General features: G+C 38.8%; 1 protein-coding gene across 1 annotated transcript in view; it reads left to right on the top strand.

Moving 5' to 3' along the window:
- LOC137169880 (connector enhancer of kinase suppressor of ras 3-like) overlaps nucleotides 1-19,125 on the top strand; it is a 60,367-nt gene that overhangs the window by 8,013 nt on the left and 33,229 nt on the right. Inside the window, exon 2 of the mRNA XM_067573289.1 lies at nucleotides 12,113-12,276. Within this exon, the coding sequence (XP_067429390.1) occupies nucleotides 12,113-12,276 (164 nt within the window). The remainder of the gene's footprint in view (nucleotides 1-12,112; nucleotides 12,277-19,125) is intronic.

Genomic DNA, 19,125 nt, shown 5'->3' with positions numbered 1-19,125 from the left:
TGGGGTTGAGGTCAAAGCTCCGGTGTAGAGCAACTTCACCTGCCTGCACAAACTCTTTCTTTATGGACCTGACATTACCTCAATAATGGTCTCGTGGCATTACAGGGCCACACCCAGACCAACAGCACCAGTACTAAAGTACACATGAGTATGTGGCCATATAATATTAAAAACAAAAGTGACTAAGCATTCACTGTGACGTATGATCTGTCAAAGTCTCTTTTCATAGAAATAAACTGAAAGCAATGGTTTCCTGGAAGGGAGGAAGTCAATATTCAAACTGATAAATTATTTGGAAAATGACCAGCAGAGGATTGTAATTAAAGAGATAAAATGTGCAAAACCATAAAACGTGTCGCGCTAACACACGTCCTCTGATCAAGAGAATAGGAGTACTGGTGATGTTAGTGTTCATGTGTTGCTGGATGTTGTGAATGAGGTCACTGTTGAGTGATGAGCAGTTGTTAAATAAACGACTGCCTGTAAACTATGGGGAAAAGTGTGTTAGTGTGTGGTAGATCTGCAATGATTAGTTCATTAATTGATTAGTCAATTGACAGGAAATGAATCAGCAACTATTTTGATAATCAAATAATTGTTTTAGTCCTTTTTTTTTTTTTTTAAATGCCAAACATTTGCTGGTTTTAGCTTCTCCAATCTGAGGATTTTAAACTTTTATGTGTCATACAATTCACAATTTTATGAATTTTTATAGACAAAGTGAATAAATCAAGAAAATAATCATCAGATTAATTATGAAAACAATGGGTAGTTGCAGCCCTAATGTGTAGATTGTTTTATGATAAAACCAAACTGTTATTACAGTCCTCACACCACTTCAAACAATGTAAATATGATTAACAGTAGATGCAACCAGAATTATTGTATGTGTATGTGGACGGATTGTCCTGTTAGGTGATTCCATTGAAAACCAAACAGCGGAAATGTTTTTCCTTTCCTTGCAGTTAGTATCCCACCCAACATCACTTTCTCACCTTATTATTTAACATCAGTTTCTTGTCTTATCCCACCTAACAGCAGTTTCTTATCAGCTAAACTGAGTCAGCCAGATTCCCTACACTGAGCTCCTTTTCCTGCTTTTTTAAATTTATTTATTATTTATGAGCAACTTTGACGTCGTTCAGGAGTGAGAGTGTCTGTCTCAGACTCTGCAACCTACATACTATACCATATCACAATGTTGCAAATTTATAATAAGAAAATAGGGATCAAACCAACTTTTTTACTTGGTTGTCAATATTCTATAAATGATTTGTTTTCAATGATCTGATAAATGGTTTTGTCTATAAAATGTCCAAATGCCAGATGCAAAAATGTGGATCCCAAATGGCTTTATTGGGTTGGAAAACAGTCAAAAAACACCCAAATGTATTCAGTTTCACTGGAGAGCTGCAACGATTAGCTAGTTGATTGACAGAAAATTGAATGCAGCAACTATTTGGATAATCAAATTATCATTGAAGTCATTTTTAAAGGTAAAAATGTCAAACATTTGCTGGTTGCAGCTTCTCAAATGTGAAGATTTGTAGCTTTGTGTGTCAAACATGATGGTAAACTGAATTTTTTGGGTGTTTGGACTGTTGATCAGTCAAAACAAGACCTTTGAAGACATCACCAGGGGCTTTAAGAAATTATGGGAAATTTTAACTATTTTCTGACATTTTATAGACAAAACAAGTAATCCATTAATCAAGAAAATAAACCGGCAGATTGTTCGATATTTTCATTGATTTAAAACTGAGAACAGAATAATTTCTGATGACAGAAGAGCATGGCAGTGAGAAATATCTTCCCATGTTCCTGCTAATGTGAGTCAGGAAGTCTGTGGGAACTGAGCTGTATTAGTCAGTATTATAACTGTAATTCATGCTATGCCTTATTAAAGGATCCTAGTAAAGCAGATTGTGAGATTTGTTCAACCTGCGTCAGAACTGAAAGCTCAACGTCATGAAAAACCAAATGATTAAAACCTGCAGGGCAAGTTTTTCTATTATCATTCATAGAGGAAGTGAAACAAACAGCTGTGGTTTTCAGAACTAATAAAAACAAAAGAGGAAACCATGCAAATAAGAGTAAAGGAATACAGTGATGTAAAACTGGTATCAGCTGTAACGGTAGGATGGCAGGTTGTTCTATGCAGTTCTATGGTTTGCTGTGTGGGTCTGCTGGTCGGTTCACCGCTTTGGTCCAAATCAAAATTTCTTGACAACCTTTTGGATGGATTTCTACAGAGTTTGGTCCAAACATTCATGTTCTTCAGAGGGTCAATATCTTTGACTTCCCCTGAGATTCAACCATCAGGTCAAAGTTTCACTCAGTTTATAACAACTCCTGTTAGCTGTAGCTGGATTTGAAAGTGAATAATGTAATAACTTGGCCAATGTTGAAATTTCACACTAAACAAAGTCACATGAACATGATAAACATAAGCATGTTAGGGTGACAAATTGCCACAAATGGACTCGAGACTAGATGTACGTATCAAGGTGTGACACACTTATTTTAGGGCCTGAATGTAGCGACTGAGACCACAATGACTCGTTTAAAAAAAAAAAAAAAGATTGACTTAGTATTTCTAGAGAGAAGTTAATTAAGGTGCTTCTGCTTTGGTTTTGAATACTTGTATGTGAATGCAATATTACATTTTATTTCTCATAAGTTTGCAAAAAGAATTCTAAAAATGTTACACTTTGATATAATGGGTTATTAGGTTAATTTAGCAATGTCATTCTTGTGAAATCTTACAGTAACACGTTATATTAGTTGTTACTTTACTTTCGTTACTCAATCGTCAGCTCCGTCTTTAGTATTTACTGACCATCCAACAGCTAGCGTTAGCGTAGCCACAGTGACATCACACTCCCTCCGACTCTGAACTAAACTAGCGTCAGGTGACTCCTGAATGTAGGCGTACCTGTGGCTAACGTTAGCATGCTGGCTAACAATACACAGCATGTGAATAAGAGACCACACTGATATCAACCCTCCAGTAATCCCAGTAAGACAGCGAGTACAGAGCGTTACTGGGATTAGTACCTGTAATATTACCACTGACTTTGAAATTGTAATCACTTCCTCTACTCGTTATGCCTCATCAGTAGTAAGAACAGAGAAGAACAGGTGTGAGAAAAGGTGTCTCCATTTTCATCCATTCAGCAGTTTTGACCTCCGTTGTCTAATTAACATGTCTGGACCCTCCATTCCAGTTGACCTGCACCAGTGTCCTGCTGCTGCTGCTGCTGCTGGTTGAACTGGGCTGTCTGTATGGGACCACACAGCTCAGCTATGCACACCATGAACTCCCACAATTCCTGTTTGTTTGACTTTAGAAGACGCCTGAGCAGAAATCTGCACAACGCTCAAGGAAATCCTTTTTCCTCTTGAATGGTATTTGTTCAGCAGAGAGTTCCCCCCTCTGCCTTGTACTGCTGAGATGAATGGCCTGGGTGTGTGTATGTGTGTGTGTGTGTGTGTGTGTGTGTGTGTGATATAGTGTTGGGTTTGACAGAGGCCCAGTAAAGCTGTGAATAGCCTCAGTGCTTTTCTGCCACTTTTCCTCTCTGCTCTCCGCCCTCGTCCTGTTGTGATGGAGGTGGGGGTAAATAAATATTCCTTTTGTTGCCCCCAGCTGGGGAGCGTCGGGTCCGAACTCCATTTTTGTGCTTCAACCGACATAAAGCGCGCCATTCGTTGAGTAATGAGCGGGCAATGTAGAGTTCAACCGGGTCACTTCTACAATGCAGAAAAATGTTATCAAGCGGTTTCATCTTGTCTGGAGTCTTTTCCTTAAAATAAACAGGAAAAAAAGCCCCAATGTCAAAGTAGAGAAGTGATGTTTCACTGGTTTAACTGCAGATAAAGTATTTTCCTCAAATTGAGTTAAAATGGTTCAAAGCCGCTTTTTTTTTTTGGCTTGAATTTAGCAGAAAACAGCAACAAAAAAGAACATTTAATGGATAAAATGCAATTAAATTTAAAAAGATGTACACCATTACACATACACTAACTAAACAAGTAAACATATTGTGTATGTGAAATAAATGTAAAAATATGAAGCTGTAATATATGAAAACAGTCATGACACCTTTGTTTTGTCACTTTTCCTGATATATGTTGAACATCTAGTGACTTTAAGTGTATTTATAGGCGGGACGCTGCTCTGTATAACGCGACCGGACGTCTTGTTTGTTTTGATCTTTTTGACGAATGATTAACTGGACTGTTTATGAGCAGCTGGAGTTTCACCTGAAGCTCTTTTTACCCACTCCCTCACGTGTTCAACTGGAGCCGGACGGGGCTAACCCGCTTTATCATCAGCACTCCTTGTAAATACTTTATGGGAGCCTTTTAGTCACTGTCAGGCCAGGAATTCAGGAGACTGTAATCATATCAACAAACTCTGGATTACTGGGAGATAAGTTCAGAGTTGTACTTGAATGGAGAGTAAATAAAGACTTGTAGTGGGTTTGGTGCACTTGGAAAAGCAAAAGAAAATGTGTTTTTATGGTTTGTTGATCTTATTAAGATTAACAGATCATATTAAAATCTTTCCAAAACTGTGGATATTAATCTGCTGCTATATTAGGAGCATTAGTGAGGTCCAGAAGACATCTAAGGCTCGCAGCTGTTCCGGTTCATCCCAAAGCTGTCGAGGTCAGGACTCTGTGCAGGCCAGTCAAGTTCTTCCACAGCAAACTGGGAAAACCACCATTTCTCTATGAATCTGACTTCCTCAAACTGTTGCCACAAAGTTGGAAGCACGCCGTTGTCTACCATTTGTTACCAGCACTCTGTATGTTATACGGTGATTTGGTGATTTGGTCACAAAGTGACCCAAACCTTAGGGGAATAATCTATTATTTTTGAACCTGTTATCCAGCAGCAGCAGTTTGTGATTTCATGCGTATTCTCGTGGTCCCACAGGGGTTTACTGTCTGTTCAGAAAGATAAAATGTTTGCCAGGTGTGAAACCAACATTGAAATCAAATAAATCAAAAATATTGCAGACCACTGCAAAGCAACCTACTGTGAGAATGTTTAGAAACGTTATGTGACTGAAGAGTCATGAGGAACTATCTTCAGCAACAAGAAGAACAAGGAGTCCTGCAACAGAGCTCTGATCTCAACATCATGGAGTCAGTCTGGGGATTAACATGAAGAGACAGAAGCAGCTGAGACGTCGAAATCCACAGAAAAACTGTGTGCAGGTGAACCGAGGAGAACTGCTGCTGTTTTAATTTCATTTAGGTTTCTGCTGTTTACATTTCTGAAAGCGTCCTCACTTTATGGCATTTTTCACAAGTGCCTAAAACTTTTGCACAGTGCTGTGTACTATTTGACTTTGTGGTTGGTAAAGTTTTAACATTTAAACAGGTAATGATAGAACTATTAGTTTCATCGGTTTAAAACATTGTAGTGACATGAAGCAGTGACAGTCTGATGGGGTTTGAGGTGAACTGGTGGTTTTGTTGCTGCTGTGTAAGTAAAACTTTCCCATCCTGAGAGTTTCCCACCAGCAGCTGATTGACAGGTGGGCAGAGGCCCAGAGTCGTCTACAAATATAAGACCGGACTGAGACGAGAGCGCTGACAAAGACATGAGCTTCTGTTGATCTGTGACTAAAGTCAACTGTGGAAAACTGGGCCTCTGGAAAAAACTATGCTTCCCTACAGATTCATTTAAAGTCTTCAAATCCAAATTTCCTCTAACAGTTCATCAAGTATAATAAAAAACACTTACTTCTCATGATGTAAACCATATAATGAGTCATTATCTTGAGACTAATGTTATCAGATTTATCTCAAGATATTATTGATGTTGTAAAGAAATTTTTTCCAGATTTGAAGGCTTACAGGAAGTCAGTGTTAAGAGTATCTGTGCACTTTGGTCAGTTTCCAGCTTTCATGTTGAGTCAAATTTATACTGTCAACAAACAAGCTGGTTTCAAAGTGCTTTACAGAGAGCAAAGGGCTCAGATCCAGATTAAAACCGAGAGCGGGAGGCCGGCTGCATGTTTTCTCATGTGAACTGTGCTGTGACCTCACAGCTGATTAGATTAAGATTTGTAGTAAATCACAAAAGGTGAGGAACGGCTCTGTTGCTGAATACAGGTCTTTGTTTGATGTGTACTCCCGTATTCCTGTTAAAAATATGAAAAATATGTTCAGAAACATTAGACATAACCTCTTCTCTCTAGGTCTGAATAACTCTGTACAAATTATAATCCTAGGGTATAAATCTGATGTTCTATATTTTTCTTATTGTCAACAAATCTCATGAAAAGACCAACAATGAAGATCAAATGCTGATACATCTTATTCCTCTGTGCTGTAGACCTCCGTTGTCCAAAAACTATTAAAAACACGTCAACAAGCCACACGGCTGCACTTCATTATTACTTCATTACCATTAACACACACAGCGTAGTTTAATTCAATCCTGCACTCATCGTCCTGCTGCCAGAAACACTCACTAGAGAACCAAATGTAGATTCATCCGCTGCTGAAAATAGTCCCCAACAAATACACTATTTTCCTCCTGTTTCAGTAACATGCGCTCAAAACTAAGCAGTCCGCTGCTTTAGGAAATTACTGAGACTTAAAAAAAAAAAAGAAATTATATATTTATTTGTTTTTACAGATTTACGCCTCCAAAGGGAACCGATGGGAAGGGAAGTTGGAAAGTATTGCGAGCTGGACCAACACTTTGTTTTGGTCTTTTCGTGAGATTTTTTGACAACAATAAAACCAAAATTAAAAATCACCATATTGAATCACTTTTCAAACTAAAATTCTGGGAAAAGAAACTTTTTTTTTTTTTAGCTTCAGGATTTATGTTTCAGCAGAAGATGACATCTCTGTCCGTAACTTACTAATGAAGAGGGCTGAGCATGTTGCAGTTTGTCATTCGGTCCTTTTAAAACATGAAATATCTGATTTTTTTTTTTTTTTTTTTTTTGGCCACATGTAAAAAAAAAAAATCTGTGAACACAACATTACTACAAAGGGAACCGAAACACAACAGAAATATTATCAACTTAAGCTGATAAGACAAACCTGTAGCTGATTTACACACACATACAGCAGATATGGAGCACCATTAGCATTCATCTACAGCCACAGTGAGGCTTTTCACTGGTTAAAAAAAACATGCAAGTGAACCGAAACAATGAGCTGAAAGATGCTAAAAAAAGCTCAGTTGAGGGGAACTTCAGAGTCAGGTGATAGTTTTCTGTGGATCCATCACTGTGAGCGACCCCGTCATGTGATCAGAGGTTATTATGAAAAGCAGCTGATGTGCTGCGAGCGTCAGGATCTCTGCCCAACTTCCTCTCACCTGTATGGAAAGTCAAATCCAGCATGAAGCAGCTGGGCTGTGAATATTTCATCATCTGAACCTGATTCAGAACACACTGTAAAAAATGTCCACCACAAGTCATTCAGTCTGTAGAAAGGTAAATCTGCTAGTGATTGGCTAATTTTATTGGTTTACAGGGAGGATCGGCTCGTTTGAATCCTTTTCTCGGATCACGATCGTCACCAAGACTGACAACAGTATTTAAATACACATCAATGATGTTGTGAAGGTCAAAAGTTTCAGGTTAAAATGCTTCCAAAACATGATTTAAAATATTAAAATGACATTTGAAAGGTAAAAGAGTAGGCATGAGAATCATTTTTTTTGCAGTATTTTTGCACACAGCCGCTGTTTCTCATTAACGGTTGCTGCTTGAGAAACACACGGCGCTCAGCAGTATCTCAGCGCCGTGATCCTGCTCGCCGCTCGCTGCCTGCCAGCCGTTTGAAGCCTCTTTCCAACAGCGCGGGCCGAGCGCCAGACCCTGTTCGGCCCAAAGCAAATGTATGTTGAACCTTATGCCAAAACTTGACTGCAATGTTCAGCACGTGGAATGAGAAAAATGTCTCGACTGTCACTTAAATTAATGACATTTTATTTCCCATGAGAACATGAGATCCAGCTCTGGATGTTGGCGGCGTGCCGGACTGAGGAAGAGCTTTTATGTTGTATTTGTTTTATTTAAGCTTTTTCAGGTTAATACTGCTGGGATTAAATATCTTATTCCTCATATAAATAAAGCCTTTAACCTTGTTTTTAATCTTATAACCATATTTTAAACCAAATTGAAAACTGATCTAACAGAGGACAATATACTGTTGTTCAAAAAAAAGGTAATCTTATTGGCAAACTCTCAAAGCTACTGACCTAAAACTCTCGATATTATCCCTCCTGACCGAGATATTTCTTGTGTTGAAAAGAAAATCAGATGTAAAGGCTCAACAGAAGCCCAGATTTGCTCGTTAAGGTGGCTGTTCTCCGCAGGGAGCCTTGGCCCGGTGTTGTCCTGCTTTCATTAGCAGGTGATTTGGCTGTCGCGTGACATTTAGCCGACCCTGCTGTGCCGCTAAGAGATTATCGGCCTCCTCGGGTGTCAGTAATGTGATCCAGGCTGTCGCCACCACATTCCTGTCAACCACAAACAGTCGCCGAGCGCCGGCCAACTCTGACAAACAACATTTAGAGAGGAGTTATGTTTGAAATATGTTTTGCAATCAAACTTTCTATCATGGAGAATCAAAGGGTGCGTTCCAGGCAGGGAGTTTGGATATGGGATGTTGGGGAATACCATGGCGGTTTGAAACATGGCATCTGTCCAGGATCATGCAGGAGCTCAGTGTGTTTTCTGATCTTGTATCACAAGTTTGTAGCAGCAGCTTAATTACAGTAGAAAGGAGAACTACACACCAGTGAAGAAGAAGGTCTTTAGTTGATTTGATTTATTGATTGGGACAGTGTGCACTTTTAAACATTAAAGATGCACTGCACCGGAGTTAGCTCGAAGCTAATTTGCATCCGTAGTCCCCCATAAGCAAAACATACAACAGCACAACAACAAACAGTACAAAACAACAAAAAACCACACAGAACACAGCATGCAAAATACAAAGCTACACACAACAGCACATCACATCACACGCCACGACATCAGTTTAGAATCAGAGCTGCCAGTATTAAAATGAAGTCATTTAATCAAGTTTTATTGACCTCGTGTGAAGTTGAAATTAAAAACAAATGCATCATTACTGCCAGTAATTAAGTTCTCATTAAAAGGAACATTTCATTGACAGATCAGTTTTATAATTGACTCATTATTTCAGTCATTCATCCGTGTGAGGAAACAAGCTTTTGCTAGTTTCTGGAATATGAGGATTTGCTGCTTAGTTTCTTATTATAAATTTCATAACTTTTCACTGTTAATCGGACAAAATGAGCAATAAGAAGGGACCAGTTGGAGCAATCTACAACTTATATCTTAAATTTTTTGTTAGTGATTAATCATTTATCATAAAACGCCAGAAAATGGTGAAAAACACCCATCACAAGTTCCCAGTCTCATAGTCCGAGATGACATTGTCTAATGTTTTGTTTTTGTCAGTACAATTAGTTGAGGAGTCGATGGACAGAAAATGAATCAGCAACAATTTTGATGATCAGTTAATCGGTTTAAATGATTTTTCAGGCAAAATTTTCAAAAATGGTCTGTTTCTGGCTCCTTAAATGTGCATCTTGTAGCTTTTTTGTGTGATAGTGAGCTAAACAGAACTGCAATGATTAGTTGGATAATTTATGTCAACTATTAAATTAGTTAATTAAACTATTTTGATATTTGATTAATCGTTTGGAGTCATTTTTTTAAAAACATTTTTTTTAAATTCTTTGATTCCAGCATCTCAAATATGAGTATTTTAGGTTAAATCTTGGGCATTTTATTGTGAAAACAGCAAATCAATTAATCATGAAAATAACAACAGATTAATTGATAATGAAAATAATCATAAGTTCCAGTCTCAAAACTAAATATCTTTGGTTTTTGGACTGTTGGTTCAGCTCTAGTAAAAGCTGATATGCCGTGTAAATTTCTTATTTCATAGTTTGATAATATATCAAAGATTAAAAGTTCTTCTTTGAAAAACATAAATTTGTTCCTTTGCAGGGTTTTAATTGTAACTTTTGAAGATAAAGAGTAAAGACAGGAAGCTGCTCTCTGGGTGTTATAGTGGGTGTATCTCAGTGTCGGAGGTGTTGGCTGGTGAGAACTCAGAGGTGTCACACCAGCAGTCAGTTAAGGAGGAATGTTCCTCCCTGTCGGCCATCTGTCGTCCTCCTTGTTCCTCAGAAGACAAACAGGAGTCGGAGTCTCCTCACACACTTTAATGACCACATGCAGAGGCAGTTGTTTTCTTCTCCACTGTTCACGCCAGCTCAGGCATTTTGTTGGCCCACGTTTCACAACATCTGCCATTTGGTGGACGCTGGTGTCCAAAAGCTTTTTTCAAATGTACACGTGTCTTTAGTCTGGGATAAGCCACCGTTAGTGCTGCATTGTGTACGAATGTAGGCTTGTTACTGAATCTCCATTTGATGATTCACTCAATGTATTTCTAGATGAAATGAAAGTTATTGCACAATAATTTAACTTCTCAGCAACTTTCAAGTAAAGACTCAGTTGATTCCTTTTAATTGGCAACTCTTTTGATAGTAGAATAATCAATTTTGTGTCGTTTTTTCAAGCCAAAAGGCTCATTTTTGCTTAAAAAATTGTTGATTGATTAATCGACTAATAGTTCCAGCTGTAGATTCAACAGTCTGTTTAGTCTGCGTGTGTTCAAACGGGTTAAATGTGCAGTTTACTTCTGCATTTCTAAAATAGTTTCAGCATTAGCAACAGTTCCTTTTACTGGTCATTGTTTTGGCAGTGATCTTTTAGTTTGATAACCCTAATAGAGCTGCAATAATTAGTTGATTAATCGATTAGTCAGTTGGCAGAAAATTAATGGCAACTGTTTTGATAATCGAATAATCGATTTCTCAAGCAAAAAGGCCAAATATTCTCTGCTTTCAGCCCTGAACATCCGTATTTATCTTTGGTTTAAACATTCAAATGAGCTTTGCTGAACTGTACTTTAATATAAATTGTGCAGTAGAGAAATAAATGAATCCTAATATTAGTTTAGATGAAATCAAACCAATGATGTGACCTCTCAGCTCAGAGTGAAGGTTTAGTCTGTTTACTGATGTGTGTCAGTAGACGTACACGGTGGATGTTGGTTGACGATCTTCCATCGATCCGGCGGTCTGAATACTTTTATCTCGTCCCCTGCTGCTGCCTTCTACAGAGGTCAGAGGTCAAAGTTCAGGGTCGGGCGCAGAGTGGCGCCGATGGAGCCGACTGTGTCTCGCTCAAGGTCACGTGAGGTCACGGTGATTAAAAGGATGGATTTATTATCAGAGAAAAATATCTAAATATTGACAATTTTGATATTAATTGATCAGATCTGGCTCCGTTGATGTTTTAAATCAACATTGAAATCTTTGTTTTATGCTTTTTTTTTTAAAAAAATAACCTGCAAGTATTTTGATTTTAGTCAATTTTCAAGCGAAAATGCTGAACATTGGCTGCTGCCTCCTTCTCAGATGTGATGATTTTACTGCTTGTCTTTGTCATGCATGAGTGTAAACTTAATATTTTTAGATTTTGGGGCTGATGGCTGATGGTTTTCGATCCTTTTAACAAGAGCTAATTAAGACGAGATTATTCGAATTTTAGTCATGCTGTAATATTAACCTGAACCTTAAATGCTTGTGGACGCAGCACAGTGATTGATGAATGTGCTGGACAGTAGGATTGTCCGTGTGTCGGAGCCCAGAGGGATCCTGAGCTGAGGTGTGGTGAGGTTACAGGATGGTGTGAGCTGTTGGCCATCACAGTGATGGATCAGCAGGAAGAGTCAATAAGTCTGTGTTGACTCAGCAGCTGTGTTTGCTGTCAAACTTGAATGGATTATAACAGAGCCAGCTTTCACTGAAACTCACATGCTGAAAGGAAAACTCTCGTAGTATCGTTTACTCTCTGTCATACGTGCTTCCTTTCATCTCCTGTCTCTTCCCAACTGTTCAAATTATTTTCATTAAATGAAACATATTCTGTAAATAGTCTTTTATCACCTATTTAATGCATAAATGCCCAAATAAAAATCAACCTAAATGTGTTGTGTCTGCGTCTGTCCCTCAGGTCTGGACGACAGCCTGCAGCAGTACATCCCGTCCTTCCAGCGGCAGCAAGTGGACGGGGAGAAGCTGCTCAGGATGTCCCACCAGGAGCTGCTGTCTCTGGGTGTGTCGAGGGTGGGACACCAGGAGCTGGTGCTGGAGGCCGTGGATCTGCTGTGTGCCCTGGTCAGTGAACTGTCACAGCATCACATCGTCTCACGGTTTCATCACATTCACACTGTTTAAATGTTTCGTCAGCATCTTGCAGTGTTGGGATTAATAGATGGGGGTGTAACGGCACACAATTTCAAAATTCAATGCATACCATGGTTTTGTGGTTACGGTTTGGTATGTTTCTCTAGAAGAGAGAAAACAAAGAAATGCAGAAATGTTAACTAGAAACAGTAGCTCATGGGTCATAATTCCTGCTGTAAAAAATGAGGCAAGGAAAAATTTAACTTGGTCACTGAGTGATCAGAATTAAAAGCACTGTGTCATTGCTTCATCTAAACTATAAGCTATGCATACATAAAAGAAGGAATATAATGTAACTCGAGCACTTTAAAACTGCTATAATCAATAATTTTATATTAACGTAATGTGAAAGGAAAGGTGTCGCTCGTAGTGACTCTGCAGTTCCGCTCAGCGCTATCAAGCCCTTTAGTGTCTTTTAGCTCATTGTTTTGGTTTTACAGCGCACAACTTTACTGTTTTGGTTCACTCAACCTTGTTTCCAGCAGCAGCAGACAGCTGTTGCAGTAGAGCTGCAACGATTAGTCAATTACTCAATACATTTAGTCATTTTTTAAAGTGAAAATGTCAAATATTTGCTGGTTCCAGTTTCTGAAATGTGAGAATTTTACGGTTTTCTTTGACTTCTGTGATGGTAAACTGAATGTTTGGACTGTTTGTTGGACAAAACAAGACATCTGAAGACAGCAACTTGGACTCTGGGAAATTCTAAAGGCTATTTACCAAAAGATGATCAAGAAAATATTCAGCAGTTTGATCAATAATGAAAACAATCGTTCATTGCAGCCCTAGTCTGTAGAGCAGCAGATAACGTTAGCAACTAGCTGGTGAAGAAAGAAAGAAAGAGTTATGAGATATTTTTCTCAGGAGTTGGTGGAGACCAAATTAGAGCTAAAAGAGAGTGAATGTTGGACTTTCATTCACCAGGATGACACAAACACAACTCTGAATAAATATTAATGTAGCTTTATGTCTGCTGGATGTGGAAACTGTGTAAATTGTTTGCTATTACAAATTTATAAGATGATAATATGTCAAAGTATATGTCAAGAATGGGTTAAGGCATATTTAAGCATATTATCTTTTAATCCTGTGTTTTCTACAATAATGATCGATGGACCCACTCATTAATGCTGTCACTAATGAGTTAAAATGTTTGATGTCAGGTTGTCCTCCTGGTAGCCAAGTGATTAATAGAAGCATCGCATATACCTGCAGCGTTCCCGGTCTGATTATGATCAGTCTCCGTCTACACTGTCACATGTTTTATGAAGACATGACTCGCGTCAGACAGTGTTGACCTACAGGTCTTTGTCCAGCGTTATTATAATGAATTGGTTTGTCATTGGCGTTGACTGTGCTAATGATGCTCGCTGCTGTGGGCGGGGTTTTAGCTAAGACTCAACAAACAACAAAGTGCCAGAGCAGTTCTGTTCACCAAGTGCTGAGATGCAGGCAGAAGCTCTTCGGTTTCGTATCAAGTCCTATAACAAACACACACATCTACGTTCTGTTACACCCCAAATAAATATTTAAAGCTGAACCAGGCAGCTTCAGACGCTGGTTACCTAACAGTGAGAGTTAACTGAAGTGTTAGACTCCAGAATCACCAGAAATCCTTTAACAGAAGAAACCTGCAGTCGGTGCAGTGGTCTTCATGGGAAATATAAGAATTTTAAGGAAAATACCTGATGTATAAAATATTAAAAGAAGCAGCTCAGTGTCTGTTCATGTGTATTGAAGCCTTCCTGCATCTTCTGTAAACCTGAGCATCCGGCTCATGAAGCTCCTTTATTTCCATCACATGACCTGACAGCAGTGGTTTATACTGGGCCCGGCTTCCAGAGAATGTGCTGATGTAAATATAATGCACTCTGTTAAATCTCTATCAGATCTGGCAACAGTCCCACAGTGCTGGTTTTAATACTTCTACACTGTAAAAAAAAATATATTTGTGCAGCAATTTTTAAAGCATGCATTTAAAAAAAAGTTTCATTGTTCAAACTGAAGGTAAATTATTTTAAGTTTTTTACAACTAACACTTTTTTATTACAGTTTGATTGATTTAATGTGAAAAACTGTCCAAGACTCAAGCCAAAAATTCCTTAAAACAAACTAAATGACTTGAAAAAGTCCATCACAGATCGTCTTTAAACATTAGAAACGTGTTTAGTTCTGAGTTTCAGTCGCTGAAACATAAATAAACATCTTAGAGTGACTCAAGTAGAATCTGGCTACAGTGAAACTATCATATTGTACCATATTAAAAGGTAAATGACGATAATAAAAATGCCTTCGAGTTTATGTGTGTGTATTTTACGATAGCGTATTTGACCTCTGCACCTCGGCTGAAGCCAACCTACCATTACATGAGCAAAACATTTCTCTCCACCAACATAGTTAGTGTTTGACTCCAAACAGAGCCCCTCAGTCAGCTGTTTATGAGCTCTGACCGTCTTTGTCTCAGTGAAAAGCAGGATTTACAGTCAGTGCTGAGGTTTAATGGTGTAACTCAGCTGAATGGAGTCTGACACTCTGCTGTCACCGCTGACAAACAGGGAAAATAAAAGGATGACTGACCGCAGCAACGAGACGGAAACTACTACTGCTGTTTAAAGTTGTGTTATTGAAGTTTGGTAGATCTTTTATTCTGTTCTATTCTATTGTATCCCCCAGTATCAACTGTATCTTAAGGTAGTTTGTCAAATTAGATGCAAACATTTTCCCACGTTGCAGGCAAACGAACATCCTCCTGAATAAAAAACCTAAAATGACTTGACCAAGAAAGTGTTGAAATGTTCTCCATGGATAAAGGACTATTAAAGAAACAATAGAAACAGAAATAACGTAAGCAGACGTTAGATATGTTTCCATCCATCGATTTTTATTCACGTTTTTAATTTGAGTAAAACAGACTTCAGTGGAAATGCAGGAAATTTAAAAAAAAATATTGCAAAATGTCTTGGCTGAAGGGATAATGTTGGTGTATGGAGGCAAAATGCAATGAAGTGCAATGAAAACAGACTTGTCCAATAAATCATGACAGGAAGCAACTGACTTAAACGTCCACTGAGGCTAAAATAGAAAAAAAAAAAAGGCTGCAGACAACAAACAGAAATGTCATATTTCCATCATGTTTTTAGAAAGATGGTGGATGGAAACCTGGATGAAATCAAATTTTCTTTTGATGAACTTCTTGAAATTTGGTTAAAATTTGCGCTACATTTGGATGAAAACTTAGCTAGTGACCTTTGTTGGGCAGTAATTCAAGTCAAACTCTCGTCTGTGTGACAACGTGGGTGAGAACACTCACATTTGTCCCATTTATACCTTTACATAGTGTATATCTAAATATATACCATCTTAATCAGTAGCATCGCTAGCACTTACTATCTTTGGTTTGTTTGGGGTTTAGCATAATATTCTGCTACAGTCACATCAATATTTACTGGTTAAATCAAATCACAGACAAGTATTGTTTAAATTTATAATTTATTATGAATTTAGTTGTGTGAAATGTTAGCTTTTTTCCTGCTTTCATGCTTTAACTGATGGGTCATGTGTTGTACCAAGTCTTAGATTTAATGTTACGTCAACTAGTATTTGTTGTATTGTTTTGTAAAGATTACGGTTTTCTTGGCAACATGGTGTTGAGATTTAAGTCTTGTTTGTACTGATGATGTTTACTGATATAAGTAACATTTGTCATTTATCTGCTTTAGTTGAAAGAGAGAAAGAGTCCCTGAGAGAAATGTGGTTGTGCCTGAAGTGATTGTGCGGTAGATTAAAGAGTTTATTTAAGGGATAATTAGTCAGTGGAGACAGAAGGACGTCTGTGAAGCTGTGTGCGCGTGATGTAGCCTTAAGCTAATTAGATTCAAGTTTTCATCATTCAGTTGTTTTTTTTTGTTTTTTTACACGTGTACTGTGGTGCTACAATATAGATAAACAGCTTTTTAAAAAAATTTTGATAAAATCTCTCAAGTCTGGCCAAACTCCCCTACAGACTAATCAATCAAACCTCTAAATTAATTACATTTTTTAAGGTAAGTTGCCCAACACACAAGTGCAACCTGTAGCCTAGAACCAGATAAAATAAGAAATATTACAACAAGAAAGAGAGAACAACAACAAACCGACTTTCATACAGGTTGCTGCTCTTCATAATGTTTTCCAGGTGACATCACGCTGAGGAAAGATGCAGTAACACACCTAAACAGACCAGCAGATTTAGGGAAAGTTTTTCCTGTAAGACTGAATTGAAGGTCAAGTGACGTGTGCTGGATATTTTTTGCAGCGCTGAGCTGAGTTTACTGCTCTCTGGTGTGGAGCAGGAAACAGATGTGACCCCTCCCACCTGTCAGAAAGACCCCCCACCCTTCCCCTCACACACACACACACATTTGAAACACAGTGTACACCATGGAGAGGAAGAACCGTTTCAGTTTTGTTCCAGCAGTATTTCCGTCGGTTGTCAGATGATCAGTTTTCCATCTGAGGCTCTTTCAGCAGAACAAGAGACACTTTTTCTGTCTTTCTCTGACTTTTAACCCTCCAGACACTACAGGTTTATCAAGCTCTTAGTCACACTGTTCAGAGTCGTTTGGCTAAATTATCTTAAAACCAGAAGCCTGCCAACCACGGTTCAGAGCTGCAGTTCTGGCAACAGTAACAGGACAAAAGAAACTCAAATCTGATTAATGATGAATGGAAAACACTGATTATTTAAGGGGTGTAGAGAGCTGAAGTCGTGACCTCATATGTGGTCAAACCTCCGTTCCACCAGCTTCTGTAACTCAGTGCAATCTCTCATTCAACGTTTCTTTTGCTTCCTCTGAAAAACATGTTCCTGGAGTTTACTTTCCATATTCTACGACAGCATAGGCATCCACTAAGTTGAAACCTTCGAGATTTAAACAAAGTTAAAAATTGTTTGGTCTATAAAGTCATCATTCATCTTTCTAGTTTTAATCTGTGCTGTGTAAAGACTTGTACAGCGTTTTTTGTTCTCTGACAGTTGTTCTTTACACTCCCAGATGTTGCAGGAGTTTTGTCCTCCTCAGACTTCAGGGTTAGGGTTAGGGTCAGTGTAAGGGTCAGGGTTAGGGTTAGGGTCAGTGTAAGGGTTAGAGCTAGGGTTGGGTTAGGGCCAGGGTTAGGGTTAGGACTAGGTTTAGGGCCAGGGTTAGGGTTAGGACTAGGTTTAGGGCCAGGGTTAGGGTCAGTGTAAGGGTCAGGGTTAGGGCTAGGGCTAGTGTTAGGTTTAGGGTTAGGACTAGGTTTAGGGCCAGGGTTAGGGTTAGGGCCAGGGTTAGGGTCAGTGTAAGGGCCAGGGTTAGGGCTAGGGCTAGTGTTAGGTTTAGGGCTAGGGTTGGGTTAGGGCCAGGGTTAGGGCTAGGGCTAGTGTTAGGTTTAGGGCTAGGGTTAGGGCTAGGGTTGGGTTAGGGCCAGGGTTAGGGTTAGGACTAGGTTTAGGGCCAAGGTTAGGGTTAGGGTCAGTGTTAGGTTTAGGATTAGGGTTAGGTTTAGGGTTAGGGCTAGGGTTAGGGTTAGTCAGTTTTCTTCTGTGTGCACCTTGGAAGTAGGTGAAGTTGTGCCAGAAATCACACAGACTCTGTTTCTACACAGACAGACGCTGCCTGTTTCACTCCAACAAAGGTCTAACTTCATGTAGAGCTCTTTCCTGATTGACATGTCTGCTTCTTGTGGGGTGAGATCACTTTACTCCTAACATGGTTTGAAAGTTCACCTGAAGCGTGATTTTAACTCTTTGTCAGGTGTCATGTTTCATTCAGGTGGATGTTTTGTTTTTTGTACAGTGCAGTGAGTTGACAGGTGGAATGTCAGATGTTTTTATTGGCTCCGAGCGTCACAACGCCTCAAACATCTGAGCTGGTTGATGCGAGCCAACGTGCTGACAGAGAAAATTAATTGTATGATACGTTTTGGAGAGGAAAGGATCATCTGCGGTTATTGATACGTTTGAAAATTGGATCCGAAAGTGTGGAAAATATTTCTTAACGTTTACACAAACCCACAGACACCTTTTTAGTGCTGTAAATAAACCTTTCGGAAAGTGTGAGATGTTGAGACTTTACACTTGACTTTTATTAAACATCTCATTTTTATTTTTGCCAGTTTGTCACCATGGTAACCAAACAGCAACATTAATTGATATTATTCTGGGATCCAGTAAACTGTCACACGAGCTCGCTTTGGGTTTGCGATTAGTTTGAGTGAAGTTGACGTGGTGTTGATGACTTTTTTTTTTTTTTTTTTTCCTTAGTCAGATCATCGCCATGGTGACTGGTTTGTAGGAATGTGTGTGTGTGTGTGTGTGTGTGTGTGTGTGTGTGTGTTTTGATTGTGGGGGGGCGGGGGTGTTGGTCAGGGGTCATGAGAATTGCTTCTTCCCATCATTCCTGTGTGTGAGGTGATGGTCATGGTTTGTACTAATGCAGAACTCTTTAAAGTTTCTAAAATCAATAAATAAACAACAATTTTGAGACCATGATTAAGCAGGTTTGTAGCCTTTCCAGGCTTCTACCGTTACATGATTAACATTGTGATTCATGGATTAGATTTAGAGGTAAATCTACTGGATTACGGGACAGAACAGGAAGTTATCGTTGTCCTTTGAGAGTAAACACAGGTGAAGCTTTCAGAGTTTCTGGTGATGGCAGATATTGTAAAGAGTGAACAATTAGTGGGGAAAAACCCTATTTGTAACTTGTTCATTCTTATCAAGGAAGTGGTGACAGTGCTGATGGGAAATGTGGTTTT

The sequence above is a fragment of the Thunnus thynnus genome, chromosome 18 (genome assembly GCF_963924715.1).
Source record: "Thunnus thynnus chromosome 18, fThuThy2.1, whole genome shotgun sequence".
In the NCBI taxonomy this organism is placed as follows: Eukaryota; Metazoa; Chordata; class Actinopteri; order Scombriformes; family Scombridae; genus Thunnus; species Thunnus thynnus.
The sequence above is the reverse complement of the archived record's forward strand: the minus strand, read 5'-3'. Positions and strand labels throughout refer to the sequence as shown.